Source organism: Talpa occidentalis, unplaced genomic scaffold (assembly GCF_014898055.3).
Source record: "Talpa occidentalis isolate TD23 unplaced genomic scaffold, MPIMG_talOcc4v2.1 talOcc4.16, whole genome shotgun sequence".
NCBI lineage: Eukaryota > Metazoa > Chordata > Mammalia > Eulipotyphla > Talpidae > Talpa > Talpa occidentalis.
In genome coordinates, this window is record NW_023601653.1 from 28,006,552 (window position 1) to 28,031,877 (window position 25,326).

At 38.2% G+C, this 25,326-nt stretch overlaps 1 protein-coding gene across 1 annotated transcript in view; it reads left to right on the forward strand.

Moving 5' to 3' along the window:
- The first annotated feature begins 527 nt into the window (after positions 1-527).
- PAWR (pro-apoptotic WT1 regulator) overlaps positions 528-25,326 on the forward strand; it is an 84,714-nt gene continuing 59,915 nt past the window's right edge. The window contains exon 1 of the mRNA XM_037513936.2: positions 528-1,082. Within this exon, the coding sequence (XP_037369833.1) occupies positions 567-1,082 (516 nt within the window). The 5' untranslated portion in view covers positions 528-566. The remainder of the gene's footprint in view (positions 1,083-25,326) is intronic.

A 25,326-nucleotide genomic window follows, 5' to 3' on the forward strand; every position in this document is an offset into this window, starting at 1 on the left:
GCGGGCGTCCGTCCGCGTTCGCCTCTTCCGCGGACCCTCTCGGGGGCTCCGCGCCGCGCTCGCTCGGACCCCCGGGGTGGGTGGCGGGGACCCCCGGGCCGGAGGTGGCCGGGGCGCGGGGGGCGGGGGGAGATGCGACGGGCCGACAGGTGGCGGGGTCCGGCCGGGGTCCCCCGAGCGCCGCGGGCGCGGACCCCGCCGGGGCCGGGGCGAGCGGGTCGGGGGTGGGACTGTCCGTCTCTCCTCCCCCGAGGGGCGGCCCGGGCCCGCCGTGTAGGTGCGTCGAGCAACCCCGCGGGGTGGGACTCGGCGGCCGCTCGCCGGCGGGGACGGGCGGACGCGCCTCGGGAGGGGAGCGGGGGCTTCCGAGGGGCCGCGGCGGGGCGAGCCCCAGGGCAGCGCGGCGACCTGACGTTTTCCCCTTCCCGCCCCCTTTTGTGTTTCCCCGCAGACCGGCGCGCCCCTGGGGGGTCGTTCCCACGCGCCCTCCCGGCGGCGGGCGGGAAGAGGCGGCCGGCGCCCGGGCGGGCGGCCTGAGGTGAGGGCCGGCCAGCCCCGCTGGGAATATGGCGACCGGTGGCTACCGGGCCGGCGGCGGCAGCACCACAGACTTCCTGGAGGAGTGGAAGGCCAAGCGGGAGAAGATGCGCGCCAAGCAGAACCCCCCGGGGCCGCTCGCTCCCGGCGGGGGCAGCGGCGACGCGGCCGGGAAGCCCCCGGCGGGGGCGCTGCCCACCTCGGGCGCCCCGGGCGAGCTTAACAACAACCTCCCCGGCGCGGCCGCACCTGCCGCCCCCGGCCCCGGGGGCGTGAACTGCGTCGGGGGCTCCGCGGCGCCGACCCGGGGCGCCCCCGGCCCGCGGCGGACGGAGGACGAACCCGCCGCCGGCGCGGGCGCCGCCTCCTCGTCCTCCTCGTCGGGGACGCAGCCGGCCCGGGGTGACGAGGAGGAGCCGGACGGCGCCCCGGAGAAGGGCAAGAGCTCAGGCCCCAGCGCCAGGAAGGGGAAGGGGCAGATCGAGAAGAGGAAGCTGCGGGAGAAGAGGCGCTCCACCGGCGTGGTCAACATCCCCGCGGCCGAGGTGAGCCGGGCGGGGCCCACCTGGCTGGGCTGCCCCCAGCCCAGTGTCTCTTTTCCTGGGAGCTCCCAGGATCTCCGGGGTCCAGGGACTCCCCCGCCCCATACCCCGGTTTCCAGCTCGTACTACTCTTCATGGAGTTAGGCAGGCGGAGGGTGATGCGTTTTCCTCGGAACAAATGCTTCTGGGAAGTTCCCCAAATCCAAAGGAGGACACGTGCTTTTCAGGCTTCCTGGCTAAAGTCTCAGGCCCAGGATCCTTTCTTGCCGTGGGGGAAAGACATCTTGCCCACCTGGCCTTGTTTGTGGCTTGATCAGTTAGAGAAATTGATTAATGGCGATAACGACGCCTTCTGTTTACTTTCCCACGTGTGCATCTCAAGTTATCAGATTGTTTATCTCCTCTCTTAACAGTGTTTAATAACACCTGTAAAGAAAACGTGTCCTTGGCACTCCCCAAGACAGCTTTATCTTCCAGTGAACCTGAGTATATCCAAAAGAGTATATGCCCTATATGTATATGTTTCATATTTTCATCTGTATATAACCCAGCTTTTTGAAATAGAGCACCCCCAACACACACACACACACACACTCACTCACTCACTCTCTCTCTGTGTCTCTCTCTCTCTCTCTCACTGAGTGATACTAAGGACAATAAGAATGCTGTAGCAGCCCACAAGCCTTTTTTTGCTGAGATTTGGCTCTTGAATATTCTGGAAAACATTTGTGGTAGGTTGGGTTTCTTTCTTTTTTGGTAATTTTGAACAGTCTCAAAACATTTCTGCAGGCAGCAGCATCTTCCCATCAGAGTGACCGGAGAAAAATTTTTAGTTGATATATAACCCCACCTCTCTTCACCCTCAACTAAACAAACAATCCTAAACAAGTTTTGGTTACTGTAATAGTAGCTTGCCAGCTTTGGGAAGTGATTCAACAACCTTGTTTCACCCAAAGTAGTTGCATCTTTAATCGCTGACTTTTTAGCTTTTACTTTTTATTTATTTTTTTTTAACTTCTGGCCTTCTAATTTACTCAAGTTTGGTACTTAGTAAGTAATTAATAAAAATTTATTAACTTCAGTTGTGGGCTAAGTAAAAGCATTGCAGTGAGTTAGGGTGTATACCAAACATACCTCAAAGTTGAAGTCAGTGTGATTTCCATACCTGAAAAATCAGAGTTTGTCTTTGGTATTTTTTTCTGAGTATTTCAGAGAGATTTTTATCAGCCAGCAAAACTGTCCTCTGTGGTTTGCTACTTGCACAAAAGATCTGTTATTCATTAAATTGCTTTAAAAGGAATTCATAAGGGCAGTAATCAAATTTCTAGGGTTTTTTTTTTTTTTAAGTTAAAATATGAAGATTAAGGGGAAACTACAGACAAGACTTTGGAAAAACTGCATTCCTCCATTTATTTTTAAAAGTAACTAATGGTCCAAATAAAATAATTTGTTATTTTCAAACTTTTACTCATTGTTCATTTGACAGGGGTCTTATTTTGGGAAACTTCTTGGCAGATGTTGAACTTCATTATTGTCTGTCTGTTTCTGCTAGAAATTGTTACTTCTCAAGTACAGTGTTTTGCTTTTTAACAAGGGTAATGTTTACTGGGTGAAGTAAGTATGGTGTAGCTTGTGAGATCCTAAGAAACATCCTTTGTTAATACTCCTGCTTTGGGTAAGGAAACAGTGCTGAGAATGTAGATGACTCCCCACTACAATTGAGTCTAATACTCAGGAATGTTTTTCACTTGGGTGTTGGCAACTCCTAAATTTAATCTTCCTTAAAAACAAACAACCCAGGGTACCATTTTTTGTCTGTGGAATTTGAACCTTTTTATTGAGTAGGGAACTGAGGACAGCTTTCTTTTAGTAACTATGACTGTTTCATGCTGTAGAACCCAAGTGTTTTACCACAGTATCTAATTAGTCTGGCATACTTTCGAGAGCCTGCTCTCCTATATATTCAGCTTTTAAAATATAACCTAAGTTTTTCAGGTGATTTTAATAGTAGTAAAATACATGACAGAAAACTTAAAAAGTGATCTCTTTGCTGTTTTTTTAGAATTGTATCTCATTTTGTCTTATTTCAGTATTGAGAATGTTAGTTGTGAAATTTGTGTAATACAATTTAGCACTCTTAAAAAGTCATAATTTTTACAAAACTTAGATATGAAAATATTGTGAAAGCAGAAAATAATCTGTCAGTATTCCAATTGTATTATATGTAATGTGTGAGACTCTCTTATTTTCAGACATTATCTTATTTTAGTAATTACACAGTATTGTAAAATTGTTATAAAAAAAGTACCTGATAGCAACTAAAGACATCAAAAGCAAGGTGGTGTTGGCAAGGAAGCAGGTCAAAAATTGCAACTGGTGGATGGGCTCGTGATGACTGTAATAAAAAGTACAAATACACAGATGCTCTTTGGTGACATAAACTTTAGTTGTTTGCACATACTTAGAGATGAAAAATCATTCTAAATTTTTATATTTTCTGTTTTTTTTGGGGGGAAGTAATAACCAAAATTGGAAAATTTGGATGTGTTACGTTTCTTGCCAGTAATTTTGGGGTACTTTATTAGATCAGTCAGATGCTTATTATCCTTGTTCATAACATCAAGAGCACTGTGGAGGAAGTAAGACGAACAATGCAGTGTATAGTCTCAAGGAGTAAAGACTGATGTAGGAAGAAGGATCAGAAGGGGGATAAAAACCTTAAAAACTGAGTTAACATCTTAAAAACTGTCATAACTCAGAATTTAACTAATTGTTTATTAGAAATACTATGTGTTTAAAGAGAAGAGATGTTGTGCTTAGAGAAGCTATTCCAGATGAGGGTTTTGAGCTGAGACGTGTTTATGAACCTATATATTTACACATGTGTTTGCCCATATTTTTATACATACGCGAAATACCGGCGTGCAGTAAGTTCTTAACTGCGGTAGCACATTTATATGGTATGAGGATCTTTAAAAAGTGCTCCCCCAAGCTGATTACTTTCCCTCTGTCCCTGACTCCCTTATGATTTAATATTTTGATAAGCTCCTCATGTGAGTCCTATGTGAGTCAGGATTAAGAACTGTTGGGCTGCAGTTGGGGATACAGAAATTAGTAGACATAGGTCTTGCCAACAAGGTGCTCCTTCAAGTAATACAAGGAAATTTGAAAAGCAAGGTTAAATGTAGCCCATTGAATACAGGGTGCCCACCTCAAGGAGGCGGGGATAGTTGAGAAAGCTTCCTACATAGCTAGGTGCTTGTTTTCAGAATGCTAGTGAAGTAGTAGCCTTTGAGTCCATTTGAATAGATTAATAAAGATGATTACCATAGAAATACAATATTCCAATAGGTACAAATCAAATGACACTGAAGTTTTCATTTAAATATGAAATTTAGGGCCTCTCTGGTGGCACAAGGGGTTAAGCACCACACTATGAAGCAATCTGCAGCCTCTGCAGCATGAATTTGATCCCTGGACGTCCATGGAGAAACCCACATGGTGAGGCAGACCTCGACTGTCTCGTCTGCTGCTCCCCTCAGCAGTGTATTTCAGTCAGTCTGTCTGTTCTGTTCCCTGCTCTCTCTGGTGGATCCTCTCAGCCCACCCCCCCACATCTCTGGCCTGTACCCCAGCTCTTGTATACATAAATAAATAAATCCTTTAAAAAATATAAAATTTAATATGTTGAAACTTAATATCTTTGTAGTGTTTGACGAAAGTGCTTTATGTGCTATTTTAATTAATATTCAACAGCAGTCCCATATGGTAGTTACAGTTATTACTTTTTTAATCCCCATTTCCAGAGGAGAAAATGCAGAATTAGAAAGTTAAAATGACTCTAGACCATATTGAGAAATGATTGAGTGATAAAGCAGTATTTAAACATTTTTGTGTTTGGGACGTATGTGTGTTAGGGGATGGGGTCCTATTAATAATTAGCCTACCTTCATCATTTAACTTTATTTCCCTGGATTTTTCTATAGCTTTTTATTAGAGATTATCTTAAATTACTTAAATATCTGCATGGGGAAACAGTGAAAGTATAAAATTCAATAGATGTTAAATTAGAATTTTTGGATTCAAAAATTGGTACCGACCCTTAAGTATGTAACTTGCTTGGCAAAATTTTGATCACTGCTCCTGTCAGCAAAATATAAATAATTTTGACTATCAGAAGAAATCTGGATCTTTGATTTGATTTATGCGATATGTTGTTTTTCTGTAAAAAGGGGTTATAATACCTACTCCATAGTTTGAAGGAACATTTAGCTTTCAAGTGACACCATTTAAGTCTTAATTATTCAGCGTATTTATTGAACAAGGACAAGTTTCACTTAGTAAACCTTATAAATCCAGGTAGATTAGGAAATGCTTTTTGGTATGCCCATTATATTCCAGACTGTCTACCTTTCTATGTGATGAGTCAGAAGAGGAACTAATAGTGACTCAGATGGAAAATTGGACTCATGCATAAGATAATATGGTATAAACACTGAGGCAACTTAATAAGATACTAAGTTTAACTTCTTCTGTGTTTGGGCTCATTGATGAAGTTGAAATTTTAATATTACTAGCTTTTGTTATGAGATGTCTAAACTGAGATTCCTCTTTCCATAAAAATAAGTATATAATTAAAGTAGATAACATTTATGGTGTACTTATTGTCAGGCACTGTTCTAGAGCTTTACATATAAATATACTAAATATATTTGTTGTGCAGCCGTAACTACTATCCATCTCCATAACTCTCCATTTCTTCTTGTAAAACTGCAACTTTATACCTATTCAACAATAACTTCCATCCTTCCCTCCACCACCCCTGGCAATCACCATTATAATTTCTGTCTTTAGGGATGGGTATATTTGTGTTATTTGAGATTAAAATGCTTAAGCATTACTTCATTGGGAAATGACCCTACTGGTTCTCTGCCCTATTATGTAGATTTCTGAAAGGCAGATAGATAAGTTGTCTTAAGATAGCTGTTTATTTCTTGTTTGGGCCCTTCAAAGAATCTTATAACTACTAAGGCTTTCAGATAACCGTGAAGGATGTCCAGAGTAGGGCTTTTAGGGTTTGTTTTTACTTTCTGTGTAACCTTTGATTTATGTAAAAAAAAAAATAGTGATCAGAGTTACAGTAATGATAAGTGTGTGTAAGCTATAACTCAATATACAAATTCCAAAAACTCATATTTAGGAAGGATCACACAGTAATAAACCACAGAGCATAACATGCAGAAATGGAGTTTAGGGACATTACTCTTAAAAACTTGTGACATAAAAAAATAAAAGCCTAATAAAGATGATCACAGTTTTACATGTTACATGATTAAGAAACATGTAAATATTTATATTAAACAAGACACTTGACCAGAATGAAGTCTCCAAGTCTGCTTCTAGTGGTGATGTGAAATGGGTTGCACCTTGAGAGTTGTGAAGTGGTGGAAGAATGGTTATATGAAATTGAAATAAAAGTGTAGTACCAGGTGTCTCATAGCACATTTAGTGAACAGAAGTATCCCACAGAAGTTTGAAGTATGTGCTTTTTGTGTATTTGTGTCTTTTGTGTTCTCTGTTTATCTAGTATTTTTTGCAATTTCACATAAGCAAATCTGAAACTTGTATTATGCTCAGCTTATTTCCCAGCATACAATTTGCACTGGAAAAAGCCCAATTTTATAACGAGATGTTATAGTGTATGTGTATATGCCCATGCATATATATATATATATATATATATATATATATACACACACTATACACACACACATATATATATACACACATATATATACACACACATACATCCACTCAAAATATGTACAGTGACTTGGAAGACCAATTCAGTAATGAGATGGAGAAAGGGCTAGAAAGTAGACAGTGACTAGAAGTGAGAATGCTCATTTATATGATTACTGTATACTAATACCGTGTGGAAAGGAAAGGAAAGGAGTGTATTCGAGGGGTATTTCATTGGTATTCGAAAATTACATGAGTGGATGTTGTGAGATGGAATGGTCGTTGGAGTTCATCTGATCCATTATAAAAACAAGTTAACTTTTTTTTAAGATAGAAGGTTACTTTTATCTTAAAACTTAAGTTGTATTTCAGCCTTAATCTCTTACATGTAACTTAGTGTTTAACTGTTTTGTTTTTTCTTTTCTCCATAGCTAGCTTTACCGTATCTGGAATCTTCATTCCTTCTTTCTTAGCCTCTTTTTGATCCATCATGCTACAAAGAAATGCTCCCTTAATTCCATTTCACCTTTAATTTACTTTTCTTTCCTTAATTGCTCAATTTTAAAAGCATTGTTTTCACTTGCTAACTCCCACTTCACTGCTCAGAGCCTACTATTTTATTGAAATTGAGCTCTCCAGTTTTGCTGTGATCTTCTAATCACCATATGTAACAACTTCTTTCTATTTTCATCTTATTTGGTATCCTTGGAGCAGTTGCCTTTGTTTCATCTCTCTTGGATGCTACAGCATTTTTGTTAGATTTCTTTTTTTAACTCAGAAACAGTTGAATGCTTGCTATGTATACCCCAGGTTCAGTGCTAGATAATACAAAGATTGAAATACTAATTAGCTTTAAGGAACTTTTAATCTTCTTGTAGGGAAAAAGATAATGTCTTAGTTAAAGTCGCCATGACAGAATACCATAAACTAGGTGGCTTATAAATAGTAGAAGTTTTGGAGGCTGGGAAGTCAAAAACCAAAGTAGCAACAGATATGGTGCCTGATGGCCTCCAGTTTCTGAGGTCACTCTGCATCACATGATGGCAGAAATGAAGTGCTCACTAAGGTATATTTTATTGGGGCACTAATGATATTCACAGGCACATAGCCCTCATGACCTGATCACTTCCTAAAGGCCTACCTTCTGATTACCGTAACCTTGGGGGTTAGGATCTCAACATAGGAATTCTGGGGAGAGACAAAATTCCGCTCATAGCAGTTAAATGATTACAATCTGGTATAATAAGAACTGATGGGGAAAAGAACAAAGTACTGAACTGGCTCAGAAAAGGGAGCCATTAATTACGTAAGGGTGTCAGGGAGGGCTTTATACAAGTTGAAGTGGTTTTGAACCCTGAGTTTGACAAGAATTTCACAAGTAGAAAGGGAGACAGAATAACATTTTAGGTAGAGTGAATAGCTTGTGCAAAGGCACAGAGCCAGGAAATAATAGCATTATATTGTATGTCAAGTGAATGCTAAGCACTTTGCTAGGAACTTTGCAGGCATTTATTTCTAATCTTCACATTAAATCACAAGGTAGATTTGTTTATAGTCCTCATTTTACAAGATGAGGAAGTTGAGCCTCAAAGAATTTGTGACTTGCCCAAAGGCCATACTGGTAAAACTTGGCTTTGACTCCAAATCTGCTTGTGTGCCAGTGCCCACAGTTGGTTATCATTGTTGGAAAAAAGGAGGAATATGTTCTAACTGTGGAAATTTTGATGTGTAGAATTCATGGTAGGGAGTAAATGGAGAAGAAAGAACAGCTAAAGTGAAATGATAATGGAATATAGAATGAAGAATATTGTGATGAATATGAATATCTTCCTAATGAATGCAGACTTTATTCTACTATTCTTTGTTAGTATTGTTGACTGGTCACTTCCTTCCTCTGTACACCTGTTTATACAATAACTGAAAACTTGGAATGAAAGTTTGCTTGCGTAATTTGTAGTCATTAAGAGATTTTTTTTTTTTTAATTCAGTGCTAGGTATCTATTCAAGAATAGTAAACAATGCAAAAATGTAAAAGCATAGTATACATATAATGGGTTGTATATATATGGGTTAAAAAGAAATGAGGAGCTAGCTCTACACGAAGTTGTACCAAGTGGGTATACAAAAATCTGTACTGAAGATAGATTTGGGAATGACTTTTTGGTCAGGGTAGGATGGAGGTTCTAGTGATAGTAACTTGCCAGATTCTGTTCTGCATGTAGCCATGGAAGAGTCTATAGCTTAATATTGTTACTGGATTTGAACTTTGCCCTTTCTTTGAAATAAAGGCAGATGTTTATTACATTTTTTGTTTCTTTCAGTTCCTGTTGGGATACAGAGGCTTGGAATATAGGTGCTTTATAAAGATGGGCACTGACTTTGAATCACTTCCCACATGTTATTTGTTCAGCATCTCAAATGTTCCTACCCTCCCTCCCTTCTGCCATTTATTTAAAGGAAACCAAGTGCTTTTCAAAACCATATTTTAGGAGTAAGGCATATTTTTGATGCTATAAAGATGATGCTTTCTTATTGTGGAATATTTTTAAAAACAGAAATAGGATTGTACAATCCTCTGTATACGTTATGGTTATCAATTTGACATCTTGTATTTTTACCTTTATGCATCTTATACATTTTTATAACATTTTATGTTTTATTTTTATAACTTAGAGTTGACATCATGAAAACTATTTCCTTTTAAACTTTTGAAAGAGATGTTATATTTTTTTTGTTTGATAACCATAATTCCCACTACCCAATGAAAACTATCACTTATTGTTTTGGTATATAATTTTTTAGCTATACATATAAAATATATTTATCCAGAAATTTAATCATTCTGCACATACCATTATGACCTTTTATCAATTTTCTGAATTTAATGGCTATAAAAATATTCCATTATTTGAATGTTTTGGTATAGCTGCCATACATTTACTACTTTATTAGTACATATTAAATGTTAAACTTTAAAGCTAGGCTTTTTGGACAGTGGAATGTCCATTTGAATGTTTAGTCTATACTGTTACAGCATTGCCAGGATTTAAATAAACTCTTTTTTAAAAAAATTTATTCATACAAGCACTGGGTACAGTCAGAAGTGCGGGAGGGTGAGAGAATTCACCAGCGCCAGAGCGGGGAACAGAACAGGCAGACTGACGAAGTACACTGCTGAGGGGAGTAGCGGGCCTGGCAGAAGAGGTCTGTCGTGCCATGTGGGACCCTCACCGGCGGCCGGGGATCGAACCGGCCCTGCAGAGGCTGTGGGCAGCTTTGCAGCCCAGTGCTCAACTGCTGCACCACCAGGGGAGACCCTAAATAAACTCTTAATTCATGGGTTCTTGCATAATTTTAAAGATAATTTGGAGGAATAATATAATATTTTGAAACATTAAAAACTGTATAATGTTAAGCATTATGCCATACTGTTAATACTGAGAAATGAGATGCAATTATATGGAGGGGAGTGTAAGATTCAAGCTGACCTTGAAGGACTGATAAGAAATGAATGGGGGGGTTGCAATTGTATGGGGAATATAAAAATAAAATTTATTATTTAAAAAAAAATAGAGTTTTATATCAGACTTAGAGAACAGAGTAGGCAGTGGTACAAAGGTGAGAGTTAGCAATCTGATTGGAAATAGAAGGTTTATAGTAAGAAATAATAATAGTAAGTGAAATTGGGGGACAAAATTGTGAAATTGGGGAACAGAAAAACTAGATAGAAAATTTTAGACCTGATATGTTTGTAAATAGGAGACGTCGCCAGCATATATTGGTATTTGCGAGAGCAGTATTCTCACAAGCTCTGAGGTTAGGCAGTATTGCATTGAATAGATTAGTGGAGAGAACAGAGATAAGGAGATGAGTTGGGAGGTTTTACATACTGTTGCAGAGACATGTCATGCCATAATACATTTCATTAGTACATTCTCATTTTTATGTTTTGGTTGACAGTGTCCGCACTTGGAGTGCGTAGGGGAGCTTATTATTATCTGAGTCACAAGATAATTTCAAAGACAGAATAAAACCAGAAATCATAGTATAAGCTAGCTGACATTTAGAATATTTTATTATTTTTATTATGGCTGGAAAAGACTATTTGTCTTTCAGTATAAACAAGCCATGTTAGTAAACAGATAACAAGTGCACTTACTGGGCCTGGCACTATTCTAAGCCTTACATACATACATCCTTACATTCATGCATACATTTTTTTTCTCCCTGTTTTCTCAGCTTTGCAATGGAATCAGTGTCGTCTTTTAACACTGGCCTGAGCAAAGGGACTTTCTATAAGTTTGCTTTCAGGTATTAAAGTATTTCCTGTTTATTCTGAGGTAGAAGTTCCATGTGAGAGAAGTCAGATATAGTCTCAGGTTTGGAAAGAGATCCACAGATTGGTTAATAGTAGTTAACCAATAGATGGTAGATTTAGGATGAGGTGTTCCTCACAGACTCCTTTTTGAGATTTTCATGATACAATGTATGGGAAGTTTCTGTAGATGGTCTATAATAGTTTGAAAAGATTGACATAATTATATTTTGTCAGTTTCCCAAACTGTTACAGAAATCCTTTAATCTTACTTCATTCTGAGCTCTTTTAATCTGCTGGTTGTTTAAACTATATACTAGTATTTGCTACTGTTGACTGGTCAGTTTCTCCTAGAGCTTTTAACAGAATTACATCTTATAAGCAAAAGGTGGTTAATTGAAAAACAAAGTACATACTATAAAAGCTCATCTTTCAAACACCTAGTAGAGAGAGTTACAGATATTACAGTTGGTAGTTTTATCCAGTTTTACCTTCATAGCTCTGCTGTGAGGATCATCTGAACTCACATTAGTTCATAATAATTAGGTTTATAAAGAAACTGAGCAGAAACTAGAGAATTCCCATTTATTCCCCCACTTCCTACAGTGGTCTCCTATTATAAACATCTTATAGTTAATGTATTTGTTACTTTGTCAAAATTGATGAACCAGTTAAGTCCATAGTTTACATTAGGGTTCACTCTTTGTGTTATTTATATAGGGTTTTTGTTTTTGTTGAATCATCACGCACCTATCATTATAGTATAAGGAATAGTTATACTGCTCTGAAAGTGCCCTATGTGTACCTCCTCCCCATTACCCTGGCAACCACCAATATTATTTACTCTCTGTAGCTTTGCTATTTTTTTTAAAGATTTTATTTATTTATGTGTACAAGAACTGGGGTACAGGCCAGAGATGCGGGGAGTGAGAGGATCCACCAGAGACAGAGTGGGGAACAGAACAGGCAGACTGATTGAAGTACACTGCTGAGGGGAGCAGCGGGCGAGACAGGAAAGGTCTGCTTTGCCATGTGGTTTCTCCCAGGATGGCCAGGGATCGAACTTGTGCTGCAGAGGCTGTGGATTGCTTCATAGTAGGGTGCTTAAACCCTTGCACCACCAGGGAGGCCTTTAGCTTTGCTTTTTCAAAATTTCATACAGTTGGAATCCTAAAGCATGCAGCCTTTTTAGACTGGCCTTTTTCCTTTAGCAACATGTATTTAAAGTTCTAACATTTCATTTTTTAATAGTTACATAATAGTTATATTATTTACATAATAGTTCTATTATTTAACCTAATCACCCAAGATATCCCAAGTGACCTGGGGGTGATTATAAAAAACTCATATCTACTCTCAGATGACAAGCATTTGTTACCACCAGGGAGTTACAGCAAGAAGTAGGTGATGAGCTAACATTTATCAAATAAACGTTTGTTCAGAAGAATATGCCAAAGATCTAATAGAATTTCAGAAGGGCAGCATTAACAGATACCTTGATTAATGATGGTATTTCATAAAATGTATACAACTTTATACGATGCATGTAAAGCTCAGAGAAGACACTGTTTCTTACTTGATCACATCAATCAAAATGATTATGTTAAAATATTAATCACATTACCTTCTAGTGTAAACTTACAGCTTTGTATGTGGCTTCCTACTAGATCTCTCATCTATGTGTGTTTTCATGAAGAAATACAATTTGTTAACTTTCTATAGATTCTTAGAAAGGGAAATTCATTTTTTATTGACCCAGTGAATTATTAGAAGAATATAAACAACTAAAGCTTAAATGCTCCTGTCTGCCTGGCTTCATTTTTGCACGGCAGTGAATGAGAATTCAGAGAATCGACTTCCACCTTCAATGCACAGAACAGAAGTTCCCTGTTTCTAACATATTGATTAAAACCTTTCCTTTGTCCTTGAAATCTGTCCACATTATTTTTAAAGAAGGGATTCAATTTTGAGATGGGTGGAATATTTTAGATGGTAATATGATGAGAGAAAAAGGATTTAACTTACTTTGTCAATATTTAGTCTTCAACGATGACAGCCTTTTTTTATTTTGAAGTACAGTTTTTAATATTATTCATTCCATAGAATAAGGAAACATTACAAATGGTAGAAAAATCTGCCAAAAATTTGTGTGGGCATGAGTGACTTATACTAATTGTTGTTATCTTGATATTTTGTAAATTATTTTCTTTGCAACATTTGCTGTCTCAGGAGAACTCACTATTAATATTTTTTTTTGATGCCTAATGGAATTTTCAGACTGAAACTGAAAAGGGATGACTTTTTTTTTTTAACATTTTGAAATCCTCTGATTTTTCTGTAAAAAATTTTCATTGTTACTGGAATTTTTTTTTTAAGAAAAAATTTGTAGTAGTAACACATAATATGGGCATTCTAATGGTAAAATATTTCCTCCATTTAATTTTATTTTGGTTCCAGGGGCAGATTTGATAATAGTATTTTTTAGCTTTGTTGCTGTTTTTAAATAGACTTTCTTTTTTTGGAGCAGTTTTAGGTTCACAGCAAAATTGAGTGGAAGATAGAGAGGTTTCCTCTATGTCTCCTGCACCCTCTCTTCTACTCCCACCCCCATGCATCACCTCCACCATTACCCTGTTACCAACATCTATCAGAGTGGTACATTTGTTAATAGTTGATGAACCTACACTGATCTATCATTATCAACTAAAGTCTGTAGTTTACATTAGGGTCCACTCTTGATGGTGTACATTCTGTGGGTTGGACAAAAGTGTGAGCACATGTATTCATCATTATTAGTATTTTCACTGTCCTGAAAATCCTCTTGGTTCTGCCTCTTTACACCCTCTTACCCTAACCCCTGACAACTAATGATCTTTTGTTATCCCCTTAGTTTTGCCTTTTCCATATGTCACATAGTTGGAATCCTACAATATGCAGTCTTTTCAGATTGGCTGCTTCTACTTAATCATGTGCATTTAAGTCTCCTCCATATCTTTTTATAGATTGATAACTCATTTCTTTTTAGTACTAAATAACATTCCACTATCTGATCGTACCACAGATTATTGCTGAGATACGTCTTGATTGCTTCCAAATTTTGGCAGCTATGAATATGCGTTTATAAACACCCATATGCAGATTTTTGTGTAGATAAAAGTTTTCAACTTCTTTAGATAAATATTAAGGAACACAATGGCTGAATCCTGTGATATGAGTCAATTGAGTTTCTTAAGAAACCACTAAACTCTTCCACATTAGCTGTAGTGTTGTGTGTTCCCATCAGTGGTGTATGAGTTCCTGTTGGTCTGCATCCTTGACAGCATTTGGTGTGTCAGTGTTCCTTATTTTGACCATTATAAAAGGTGTGGGGTGGTATCTCATTGTTTTAGTTAGCATTTCCCTCACTATATGTTATATGGAACGACCTTTCATAGTCATATTTGATATCTCTGTGTCTTCTTTGGTGAGGTGTCTGTTTAAATAATTTCAAAATGGGTTGCTTGTTGAGTTTTAGGAAGTTCTTTGTATATTTTGGACATAAATTCTTTATTAAAAACATCTTTTATAAACAGTTTCTCTCAGTTTGTAACTTCTTATTCTCTTGACGTTGACTTTTGAGAGCAGAATATTTTAATTCCAATGAAGTATTATTTACCAGCTATTTCTTTCATGAATAGTGTCTTTGGTGCTGTGTCTAAAAAGTCATCTCCAAATAAAAAATAACCTATGTTTTCTCTTGTATTATCTTTTTTTTTTTTTTTTTTATTTATAGAGGCATGGTTTTATTTATTTATTTATTTATTTGTTTGTTTGTTTTGTTTATACATGCACTGGGTACAGTCAGAAGCGCGGGAGGGCGAGAGAATTCACCAGAGCCAGAGCGGGGAGCAGAGCAGGCAGAAGGAGCGAAGTACACTGCTGAGGGGAGCAGCGGGCGGCAGGAGAGGTCTGCGCGCCATGTGGGACCCTCCTCCGGTGGCCGGGGAGCAGCTGGGGATCGAACCGCTGCGCCGCAGAGGTCGCCGGCAGCTTCGCAACCCAGCGCTCAACCGCTGCGCCACCGGGGAGGCCCCTCTCTTGTATTATCTTTTAGAAGTTGCACAGTTTCATATTTTACATTTAGGCCTATGATCTATTTGGAATTAATTTTGTGAAGGGTGTAAGGTTTCTGTCTCGATTAATATACACACACGTATATCTCATGTGGGTGTTCAGTTCTAGCACCATTTGTTGAAAAGATTGTTTTTAATTAATTCAGATAGGCAGATAATATCTTATTTTATTGAATGACTAATCAGTGTAATTGCTGAGGCCATTTATGTACAGACAAGAGAGGGAAGAGCTTTATTTCTTGTTCTCTTCCGTGGAATCTTGATGGGTCCCTTCCTCCTTGACATGGAGCCTCTCCTCATGGCCCTTTCATGCTGCCTTGGTCTTAGGCCTGTTAGCATCCGCCAGGTCAGCTGAGAGCTTCTTGTGAGATGTGTGCACCTTCAGCTTGTGGTTGTGTTCCATGAGAATCTCTTTCCCCTCACTTTCAGGGACAGGCTGTGATACATGTGGCAGTTATTTCTTGGTTTTGTCTTATCTTCTGAGCAGTAAGGTCGACTTTTCAGCCTCCTCATCCAGGTTACCTTCTTGGTCATTTAAGCATTGGTAGTACCTTTTTACTTACCTATGCCTATATGACTGTCCTGGTATTCAGCCAGAGAATGAATAGTTAGTCACTTGTTTCTGGATGGTCAGTCAGTCTTTGGTCAGTTTCTGTATCTGCTGATGTCCAAACCTTTTTGCCACTGTAGAGGACACTGGAGGTGAGCCTCTTCGGAAACCTGAGCATTCTCATGGTTGCAGCACAAGGGAAAAGCATGGTTGCAGCACAAGGGAAAAGCACATGGCAGCAGCACAAGGGAAAAGACTGTATTTGTTCCATTGTATTTGCTTTCCTACGTTGCCAGATCATTATAGTTCTAAGCACTGTTATGTTGCTCTGCTTATTCTTTCGGCATTACCACATTGTCTTTACTATTGACCTTTATAGCATGTCTTGAGGTCCGGTGGCATTAGGGCTCCAACTTTGTCCTTCTCCATTACTGTGTTGGGTCTTTTGTCTCTTCTTGTACTTTAGGGTCATTTTATTGGTTTCCACGCTATTGCTGAGAACTTGATTGAACTTTCATGGAATCTACACATCATATTGGAAGAATCAGTATCTTGCCACTCTTGAGTCTTTTATTAACTATGAACAAAGGCTATCCATTTATTTCGTTCTTTTTGATGACTTTCATCAGCATTTTGTAGTTTTCCTCATAAAGCTCTTGTACAGATTCTTTTAGGTTTATACTTAAGTATTTAATTTAGGAGGTACTAATATAAATGTATTGTGTTTTTAATTTCAAATTCCACTTATTCTTTGCTAATATATAGGAAAATGATACATTTGAAAAACACTACCCTTATATTCTACAACCTTCAACCTTGCTGTAATTGCTTACTAGTTCCAGCAGTTTTTTTTTTTTTTTTTTTTTTTGGAGGGGACGGTTTTTGCATGATTATCGTATCATTTATGACAAAAGGCAGGTTTAGTTCTTCCTTCCAAATCATATATATTTTCTTTTCTTACTGCATTATCTAGGATGATAGTTCTGAACTTTGAGTTTAAATTACCCAGCTCCATGATAATCTTTGAAAATAGTTTTAAAGAAGACCTTTGTAATTTAGTAACTTTTCCTGCAAGTTTTTCTTTTAGTCTATGCTGGCATATTGTCAATTAGTTCTTTAAACCTTTTGTTGGTATTGCTAAAACTGTTTACATTAAAATGGAAACAATAATAAAATTGCACTAGTGCAAGGTATAAGGCAGGATGATTAACTCCTACAAGGAAAAGGAAAGCCCTCTGCTAATACATTTGCATTACCTTCTTAAATTATTAAGATGCAGTTTGTTGTTGTTGTTTTTTTTTTAAGATTTATTTATTTATTTATACAAGCACTGAGTACAGTCAGAAGTGTGGGAGGGTGAGAGAATTCACCAGAGCCAGAGCTGGGAACAGAGCAGGCAGAAGGACTGAAGTACACTGCTGAGGGGAGCAGCGGGCAGCAGGAGAGGTCTGCGTGCCTTGTGGAACCCTACTCCAGTGGCCGGGGAGCAGCCGGGGATTGAACCGGCGCTGCAGAGGCTGCAGGCAGCTTCTCAACCCAGCGCTCAACCACTGCACCACTGGGGAGGCCCTAAGATGCATTTTGTATCTTACAGGCTGCTTATGGTAGTAGTATATCAAATTACATTATAATTTCTTTAAGAAACTGCTGAGGAATCTAAAAAGGGTTGGAAGCTTCCAAGTTATCAGATGCTTTCACATATCTGCTTCCTTACAGAAATGTAAAGATCAACAAGATGATGTCTGTGAATAGTTTAAAGCTCTTGTATGTTGTGAGATAAATTACCATTAACTCTGTAGAAAGAAAAGTACAGGCTCTGTTATGAGATGTTAACTTTTGCTGCGGTTTGATTTTAGGAAATGGAAGTGTTTAATCTGTTTCCAGAATTGCTTCCCAAATTTGAGCACTCTTGAAGCAAGACTGGGAGTAGTAAGCTGTCATAAATGATAAAACCCAGAGTCTAAGACTTGGAATGGAATGAAGTCTGGAGAGAGGAGATGTATGTCAGAGTAGTATAAGCAATAGATTAATTAGGCATAATAAAATATCAGTTCTTGTTCTTAAACATAAATGAAAGGGGGAGGTTGTTTTAATTCCCTGCTGTGCATGCTTGAGATGAAATGTGGAATCAGTTATCCTGTACTTAACACTTTTCATTTTAATTGACTTTTGGAATTTTTATGATACAATAGAAATACAATGAGATGAATTTATTGAGCCAGCTATCTATGGATCTTAAAATATTTGGCAGTTTAAATAGTTATTTAATGTGGGTTAGAAGTGAGAGGATATGAGTTTAAGGACGGAAGGAAGCTAAACCAAATGGAATAATCTGTTATTCCAAAGTAAATCTTTTCTAGTTAGACAATCTTTTGTTGTTTTTGGACTTGATGAAAATTATTTTAGAGATTAGAATTTAATGGCATCGTTATGATTTAAAAGTATCTGTTTTAGTTTTTGTATTTGTAGACTAAGAAAAAAATTAAATAATTTTTGCATTTCTAACATTTCTTTGAAAAAAATGCATTTTTGAGACTTATGACTAATCATTCCATTGAAAAAATCAATTTGGGAAGGAAATTAAGTCTTTCATTGCCTTAGTCTATTTTTTTCATGTATACTGGGGTATATATCAGACTTCTTCACAGTTGAACCGATATAGAGTAAGTATTGTTGATCTTGGGGAAAATATTTGTGAACTGCCCCTCTCCATATTAGAAATTGAAGTGGGATTGTCTAGCTGTCAGTGATGACTATGATGACCAAAAGTTCTCTATAAACTTTTTTTTAAGTGTACTTAAGTAGTAGTAGATGTTTATTGACTGTGCTTGCAGTATGTTTTCTGTTCCTGATCTTTCTTTCTTTTTATTTTTTTCTTCCTTTAAAGATTGATTTATTTATGCATACAAGAGCTGGGGTACAGGCCGGAGACGTGGGGGCTGAGAGGATGCACCAGAGACAGAGTGGGGAACAGAACAGGCAGACTGACTGAGATACACTGCTGAGGGGAGCAGCAGGTGAGACAGCAGAGGTCCGCTTCACTGTGTGGGTTGCTCTCTGGCCTCCTGGGGATCGAACTCGTGCTGCAGAGGATGTGGACCGCCCAATAGTGTGGTGCTCAACCCCTTGCGCCACCAGGGAGGCCCCTGATCCTTTTTTGAAGTATAAACTTCAAGCTTTACAAAAGTAGTATGTACTCTGACCCTGGAATAATTTGGTATTAAGTATAGGACTTCATTAAAAATTATTTTACATATTTATTGAGGTATAATAGATATTTAAGAGTATAGAGCTTCCTTTTTAATGCTAGATTTAAAAATGTTGACTTCCCAGAAAACAACTCTAATCCAAAACAAGTTGATGCCTTGGGTTAAAAAACCAAGCAAAAATACACTTTCTCTAGAGTGTGCTCTGGTAAATACAGGTTTAGTGTAAGAACCTGGTAATTGTAATTTAAGGTAATTAATGATATGAAAGCATGACATGATCCTGAAGGGCAAAAATTAGATATGGCTAAGGGCCTGCCCGGTGGTACAGTGGGTTGAACGTAGTGCTGTGATGCTGTCTGCAGCCTCTGCAGTGCGGGTTCAATTCCTGGCCAGCCAGGGAGATACCCACATGACGTGGCAGACCTCTACTGTAGTGCCCGCTGCTCCCCTCAGCAGTGTTTTCTGTTGTTCTGCCTGTTCCGCTCCCCGCTCTGTTTCTGGTGTCACCCTCCTGTGCCTCTGGCCTGTACCCCAGTTCTTATATAAATAAATAAACAAATCTTTAAAACAAAATAGAGATGGCTAAATAAGACAAGAAAGAAACCTATTTGAGTGTTTATCATATAATTTTTTTTAAATTGATGAAGGGTTTTGTAATTTTAATTTTAAATCCTTTTAAATCCTTTAAATCCTTTAAATCCTTTTGAATATGAAAAATCACTTTAAAAAAGTTGGGGGTCTCCCTTGTGGCCTAGTGGTTAAGTCTCAGTGCTATCACCACTATGGCCTGAGTTTGATCCCTGGCCAGATTGCTAACCCACATGGCACAGCAGACCTCTCCTTTTTCACTTGCTGCTGCCCTTAGCAGTGTATTTCAGTAAATCTGCCTGTTCTGCTCTCAACTTTGTCTCTGGTGAATCCTCTCATTCCCCTGCACCTCTGGCCTACACCCCAGTTCTACGCCAAAAAAAAAAAAAAAAAAAGAAAAAGAAAAAAGAGATTAAAAAATACGGATTAAAGTTTCAGTATTTTTATTTTTAGGTTTTATTTAGTGTTATATGTATGTACTTTTTTTTTTTTTTTTAATAGAGGCATGTTTTATTTATTTATTTATTTGTTTGTTTGTTTGTTTATACATGCACTGGGTACAGTCAGAAGCGCGGGAGGGTGAGAGAATTCACCAGAGCCAGAGCAGGGAGCAGAGCAGGCAGAAGGACCAAAGTACACTGCTGAGGGGAGCAGCGGGCGGCAGGAGAGGTCTGCGCGCCATGTGGGACCCTCCTCCGGTGGCCATGGAGCAGCCGGGGATCGAACCGGCGCCACAGAGGCCGCGGGCAGCCTCGCAACCCAGCGCTCAACCGCTGCGCCACCAGGGAGGCCCTATATGTATGTACTTTTAAGATTTATTTATTTATGCATACAAGTGCTGGGGTACAGGCCAGAGGTGTGGGGAGTGAGAGGATTCACCAGAGACAGAGTGGGGAACAGAACAGGCAGATCGACTGAAATACACTGCTAAGGGGAGCAGCGGGTAAGTTAGGAGAGGTCTGCTGCGCCATGTGGGTTGCTCCCTGGCTGGCCGGGGATCGAACTCCTGCTGCGGAGGCTGTGGACAGCTTCATAGGTTGCATCCCAACCATTTGCGCCACCAGGGAGGCCCCAGTTATGTATATTTTTTAAATTGAGGTAACATTGGGATATCCCCATCTATTTAAAAAAAATAAAAATGTGCTAGCTGCAGCCCTCTCCTCTTGAAGTAGTAGTCTCTGGTGACTATTTTAATTAAGAAAATTTGCTTTGTACAGCTTTTATGAAAATAATCTCTTATGAAAAGTCGGTAAATAGTATTGTTTCTCACTAGGTTTAATTATTTTTTTTGGGCAAATATTTTTAGAATGTAAAGTGAGTTGCTTTATTGCAGGCTGCCATAGCTGAATGTTTGTCTTCCTCAAAATGCATATATGGAGGGCCTCCCTGGTGGCACAAGAGGTTAAGACGCAACCAATGAAGCTGTCCGCAGCCTCTGCAGCATGAGTTCGATCCCGGCAGGCCTGTGAGCAACCCACATGGTGCAGCAGACCTCTCCTGACTCGCCCACTGCTGCTCCCCTCAGCAGTGCATTTCTGTAGATCTGCCTTTTTCTGCTCTTCACTCTCTGGTGAATCTTCTCACCACCCCCCCGCCCCCCGCACACCTCTGGCCTGTACTCTAGCTCTTGTATGCATAAATAAATCTTTTAAAAAATGCATATATTGAAACTTAATCCCTAGTGTTACGATATTTGCAGTTGGGAGTCTAGGTCATGAAGACACAGTGCTCTTGAATGGGATTTGTGTACTTATAAAAGGCTATGGTGGATTTCTTATTCCTTTCACTATGTGAGGAGAATGAAGGGACCACAGTTTGAGTCAGAGGTGGGCTGTCACCAGGCACCCAATTTGGTAGCTCCTTGATGTTGGACTCCTAGCCACCAGAACTATAAGACATAAATTTGTATTTTTAAGCTTGTTAGGTTATGGTAAATTGTTACAGCAGCTCAAAAGCACTCTTAAGATGAAAGATACTATTCCTTTTGACAATTTTGTATTTGTCTCAGTACTTTTCCTGGAATTTCTGCTTTGCATATGCTTTGTAGTTGGATTTATTTTTGTCAATTTCTTAACATTATAAACACATAGCCTAATTATATCATTTTTAAGTTAATTGGGATGCTAGTATTGACTAATGGAGTAATTTCATTTCTTTATAAGTTGCTAGGTCATTTAAAGCAAATATTTAATTAGACTTAAGTTGCCAACTACTTCCTAAGGGAGATTTAGTAATTCTAAGAGAGGGCCCAAGAATCCGTATTTTTAAAGATAATTTCGCTGATAATTCAGATGAAAATGGACTATCATTATTAACTTCGCAGCACTGATTTGCAAAATTTCTTACTAGCTTGATATTTACACATTATGCAATTCAAGTGTGGTTTGTTTTTCTGAATTTTATATAAAAATCTACTTTTTCTTAGATTTCTTTGAGCTAGTAACTCTTGGTATTTAGTGTGTGAAAATGGAGCATAGAAGCATTTAGAAAATGCTAATTATTAATCATAAGGAAAATGATACTATGTATCATTGTACATAAAAATAGCTGCCATTTACTTTGCAGAGATTTTTGAATAAACACCTTTAAATCATTTAATCATAAATCTAAAGGTAGGTGAGTGAATTTCCATTTTACTAAATGAGAAACCTGTGCCCTTGTCCAATTTTATATAACTAATAACTGACGGGGCCAAAATTGAAATTCAAGTTTATCTTACTCTTACAGCCATCCTTTTTAATAATTATCACATCAAAACTAGCAGTATTCAGTAGTAATTATTGAAAATTAATATGAAGAATAATGATTAAAAAATTAAAATTTCAGTATTTTTTATTTTTATATTTTATTTATTTACATATATTTTTAATTTAATATCAGGATATCCCCATCAGGTATTACCACCATAGTGCACCCACCACCAACTCACCTCTGCTCCACCACAAGAGATCAGTTATTCCTTCCCTCTTTGATCTTACCTTCCCACCCCCCCCATTCTTCCCACCCTTGGTGCTTTAGTTCTGTAGTCAGCTATAAAGGTTTTTTTTTAAGGTTGTCTTTATCTGTTCAGTTAGTTTATATTCCCTGTATTAGTTCACCATCTGGTATTTATCTTTCTCCTGATTTACTCCACTTACCAATATTCCTTCAAGCTCCATCCATGTTGCAGATGGCAAGAGTTTATCTTTTTCCATCGCTGAGTAATATTCCATTATGTCTATTTACCACATTTACTTGATCCATTCATCTGTTCTGGGCATTTTGGTTGTTTTCATAATTTAGCTATAGTAAATAGGACTATAATAAACACAGGAGTGCAAGTTTCATTTTGAATTAGTGTTTTTGAATTTTTGGGGTAGATGCCTACGCGTGGAATTACTGGGTTGAATGGCAGATCCATTTTGAATGTTTTGCAACACCTCCATACTGCTTTCCATAAGGGATGGACCAGTTTGCATCCCACCAGCAATGTCAGAGGGTTCCCTTTTCTCTCTACAGCCTAACACTTGTTTCTGGTTTTTTCAATATGGGCCATTTTCACAGGTGTAAGATGGTAGGTATCTCACTGTGGTTTTGATTTGCATTTCTCTACTAATAAGTAATTGTGAACTTTACAGAAACTTTTTATTTTGATGTAGTCCTGTTTTATGTTCTTTTTTTTTCTTTGTTGTTAGGGAGTAATCCCTAAAGGCATCACTAAAGCTTATGTCATGAAATGTTTCGCCTGCGTTTTCTTCTATGTATTTTATGGTTTCAGGTTTTACATTCCAAGTCTTTGGTCCATTTGACTTGATTTTGGTGTATGGTACGAGATCATGTTCTAGTTTCATTCTTTTGCATGCAGTTGTCCAGTTTTCCCAGCACTGTTTATTGAAGAGCTATCCTTGTTTGAGTGTATGTTTTTGGCTCCTTTGTTATAGATTAACCGTCCATGGAACCCAACAACTTAATCTGTATTTACTATACTTTTCACATAGGAAATAGGGGTCTGCTGACAGAGTTGGTACTCTGCTGATTTTTCCTGTCTCATGGTTTAAATGTTGACTCATACATTTTGAACCCTTTCTTTATTTCTGTCCTTTGTTGTCTGGGAATAAACCTGAGAGGAATGGGTGCCATATTATGAAGTATTGCTTGCAGATGCATGTATGAACCTAATATGATTTGGTTTAAGCCTTTGTGGATTTTTTTTTACCCTGAAATCCATAAAAGCTGGGCTCCTTATTTGGTCTTGTGTGAATGATTTTGCTCAGAGGGGATAAAGGAAGCAAGCTGAACTGAATTCTAGTTCAGTTAGACAATGAGACAACTAGAAAATAGACCAAAACAAAGAGGTGAATGGAAGCAAGCAATTAGTAATTCCAAGCTGTCTAGATTTCCCCGTATGATAGATAAAATTGAAGATCACAGGGTAAGTATTAAAATACTTTTGACTTTTCTGTAGCTGTTTATTTCTGAGCACACACCTAACCTTTCTGATCTTTGGTTTCCCTCTATTTTAGAATACATCATGACTTAGTTATTCCAGTATTCCAGCTTGCTTTCAGGGTTGTTTTGGAAATTGAATGAGATGTTACCTACAAAAAATACTTTGTTGACAAATGATTTTTATCACTATTTCCTGTTTCAAGTGTCTGAATATTTTAAGCTCTAATCCACTTACTGACTGAAGTTTTCCTGTAATTCAGGTAATATTTCCAACATTCCTAAAGGGCTTTTTGGGGAAAAGACTTTTAGCTTGAGAATCTTTTCTAGCATTTTTTTCCCACACAATAGGTACATGGGTAATGAATTTTCACTTTCTATAAATAGTCTTTTTTGGTTTCTGAATTGATAATGTATGACTTAATCGTTTTAATTTTGCTACTGCAGAGGTTTATGCTTTTTGTATTTGTTCATTTACTATGTCTTTTTGCACTGACTTTCACGGTTTTGCTCAGATTTACAAAAGGGGAGGGAGTAAATAAAGGCCTCTTTTAATTGCTTTAACAGATTAGGTAGACATGAATGCCAGGAATTTGTGGCCCTCAGGTCAGTGAAACTCTTGTTTGTGTCATCAGATAGCCTTTAGCTATCAGGCTGGCGTGCTGGCCTCTAACCACAGGCGGCTGTTGAGCACCTGAAATGTGACTAGTCTGAGTTGAGATACTCTGTAAGTATACAATGAACACTGACTTTTGAAGACTTTGTTTGAAATGAATTAATACTAAACTATTAAAACACTAACAGATTTAATGTATTTTATATGAATTACATATTGAAGTACTTTATTGGGTTAAATAAAATTTTGTTAAAATTAATTTCACTTTTTCATTTTTTTTCTAGCATTTATTATTATTTTTTACTTTTTCATTTTTAAATTTTAACATTTATCATTTTTTGTATTTTTTTTAGACAATATTTGCTTCCCCTCACCCTCTCAGATTGAGTCCCCATAGACTCTCCTTTCCCAAAAAACAATGTGGCTACTAACACATTTACAATTACATGTGTGGCTCACAGTATATTTCCACTGGGCAGCATGCATTTGAGGGAAGGAAATTATAATAGAAACCTCCAACTTTTAATATTCTGGCATTTGTCAGTGAATGAAACAACTGTATGGAAGGAAAGAGGTGAACCTAGGTAAGGAATCATATAACATTAGGGAAAAATTAGCACAAATCTGTTTTCTTTAAATTGCTTGGCGTAATATTTTATAAATATTAATTATAAGATGATTTTGTAGAGA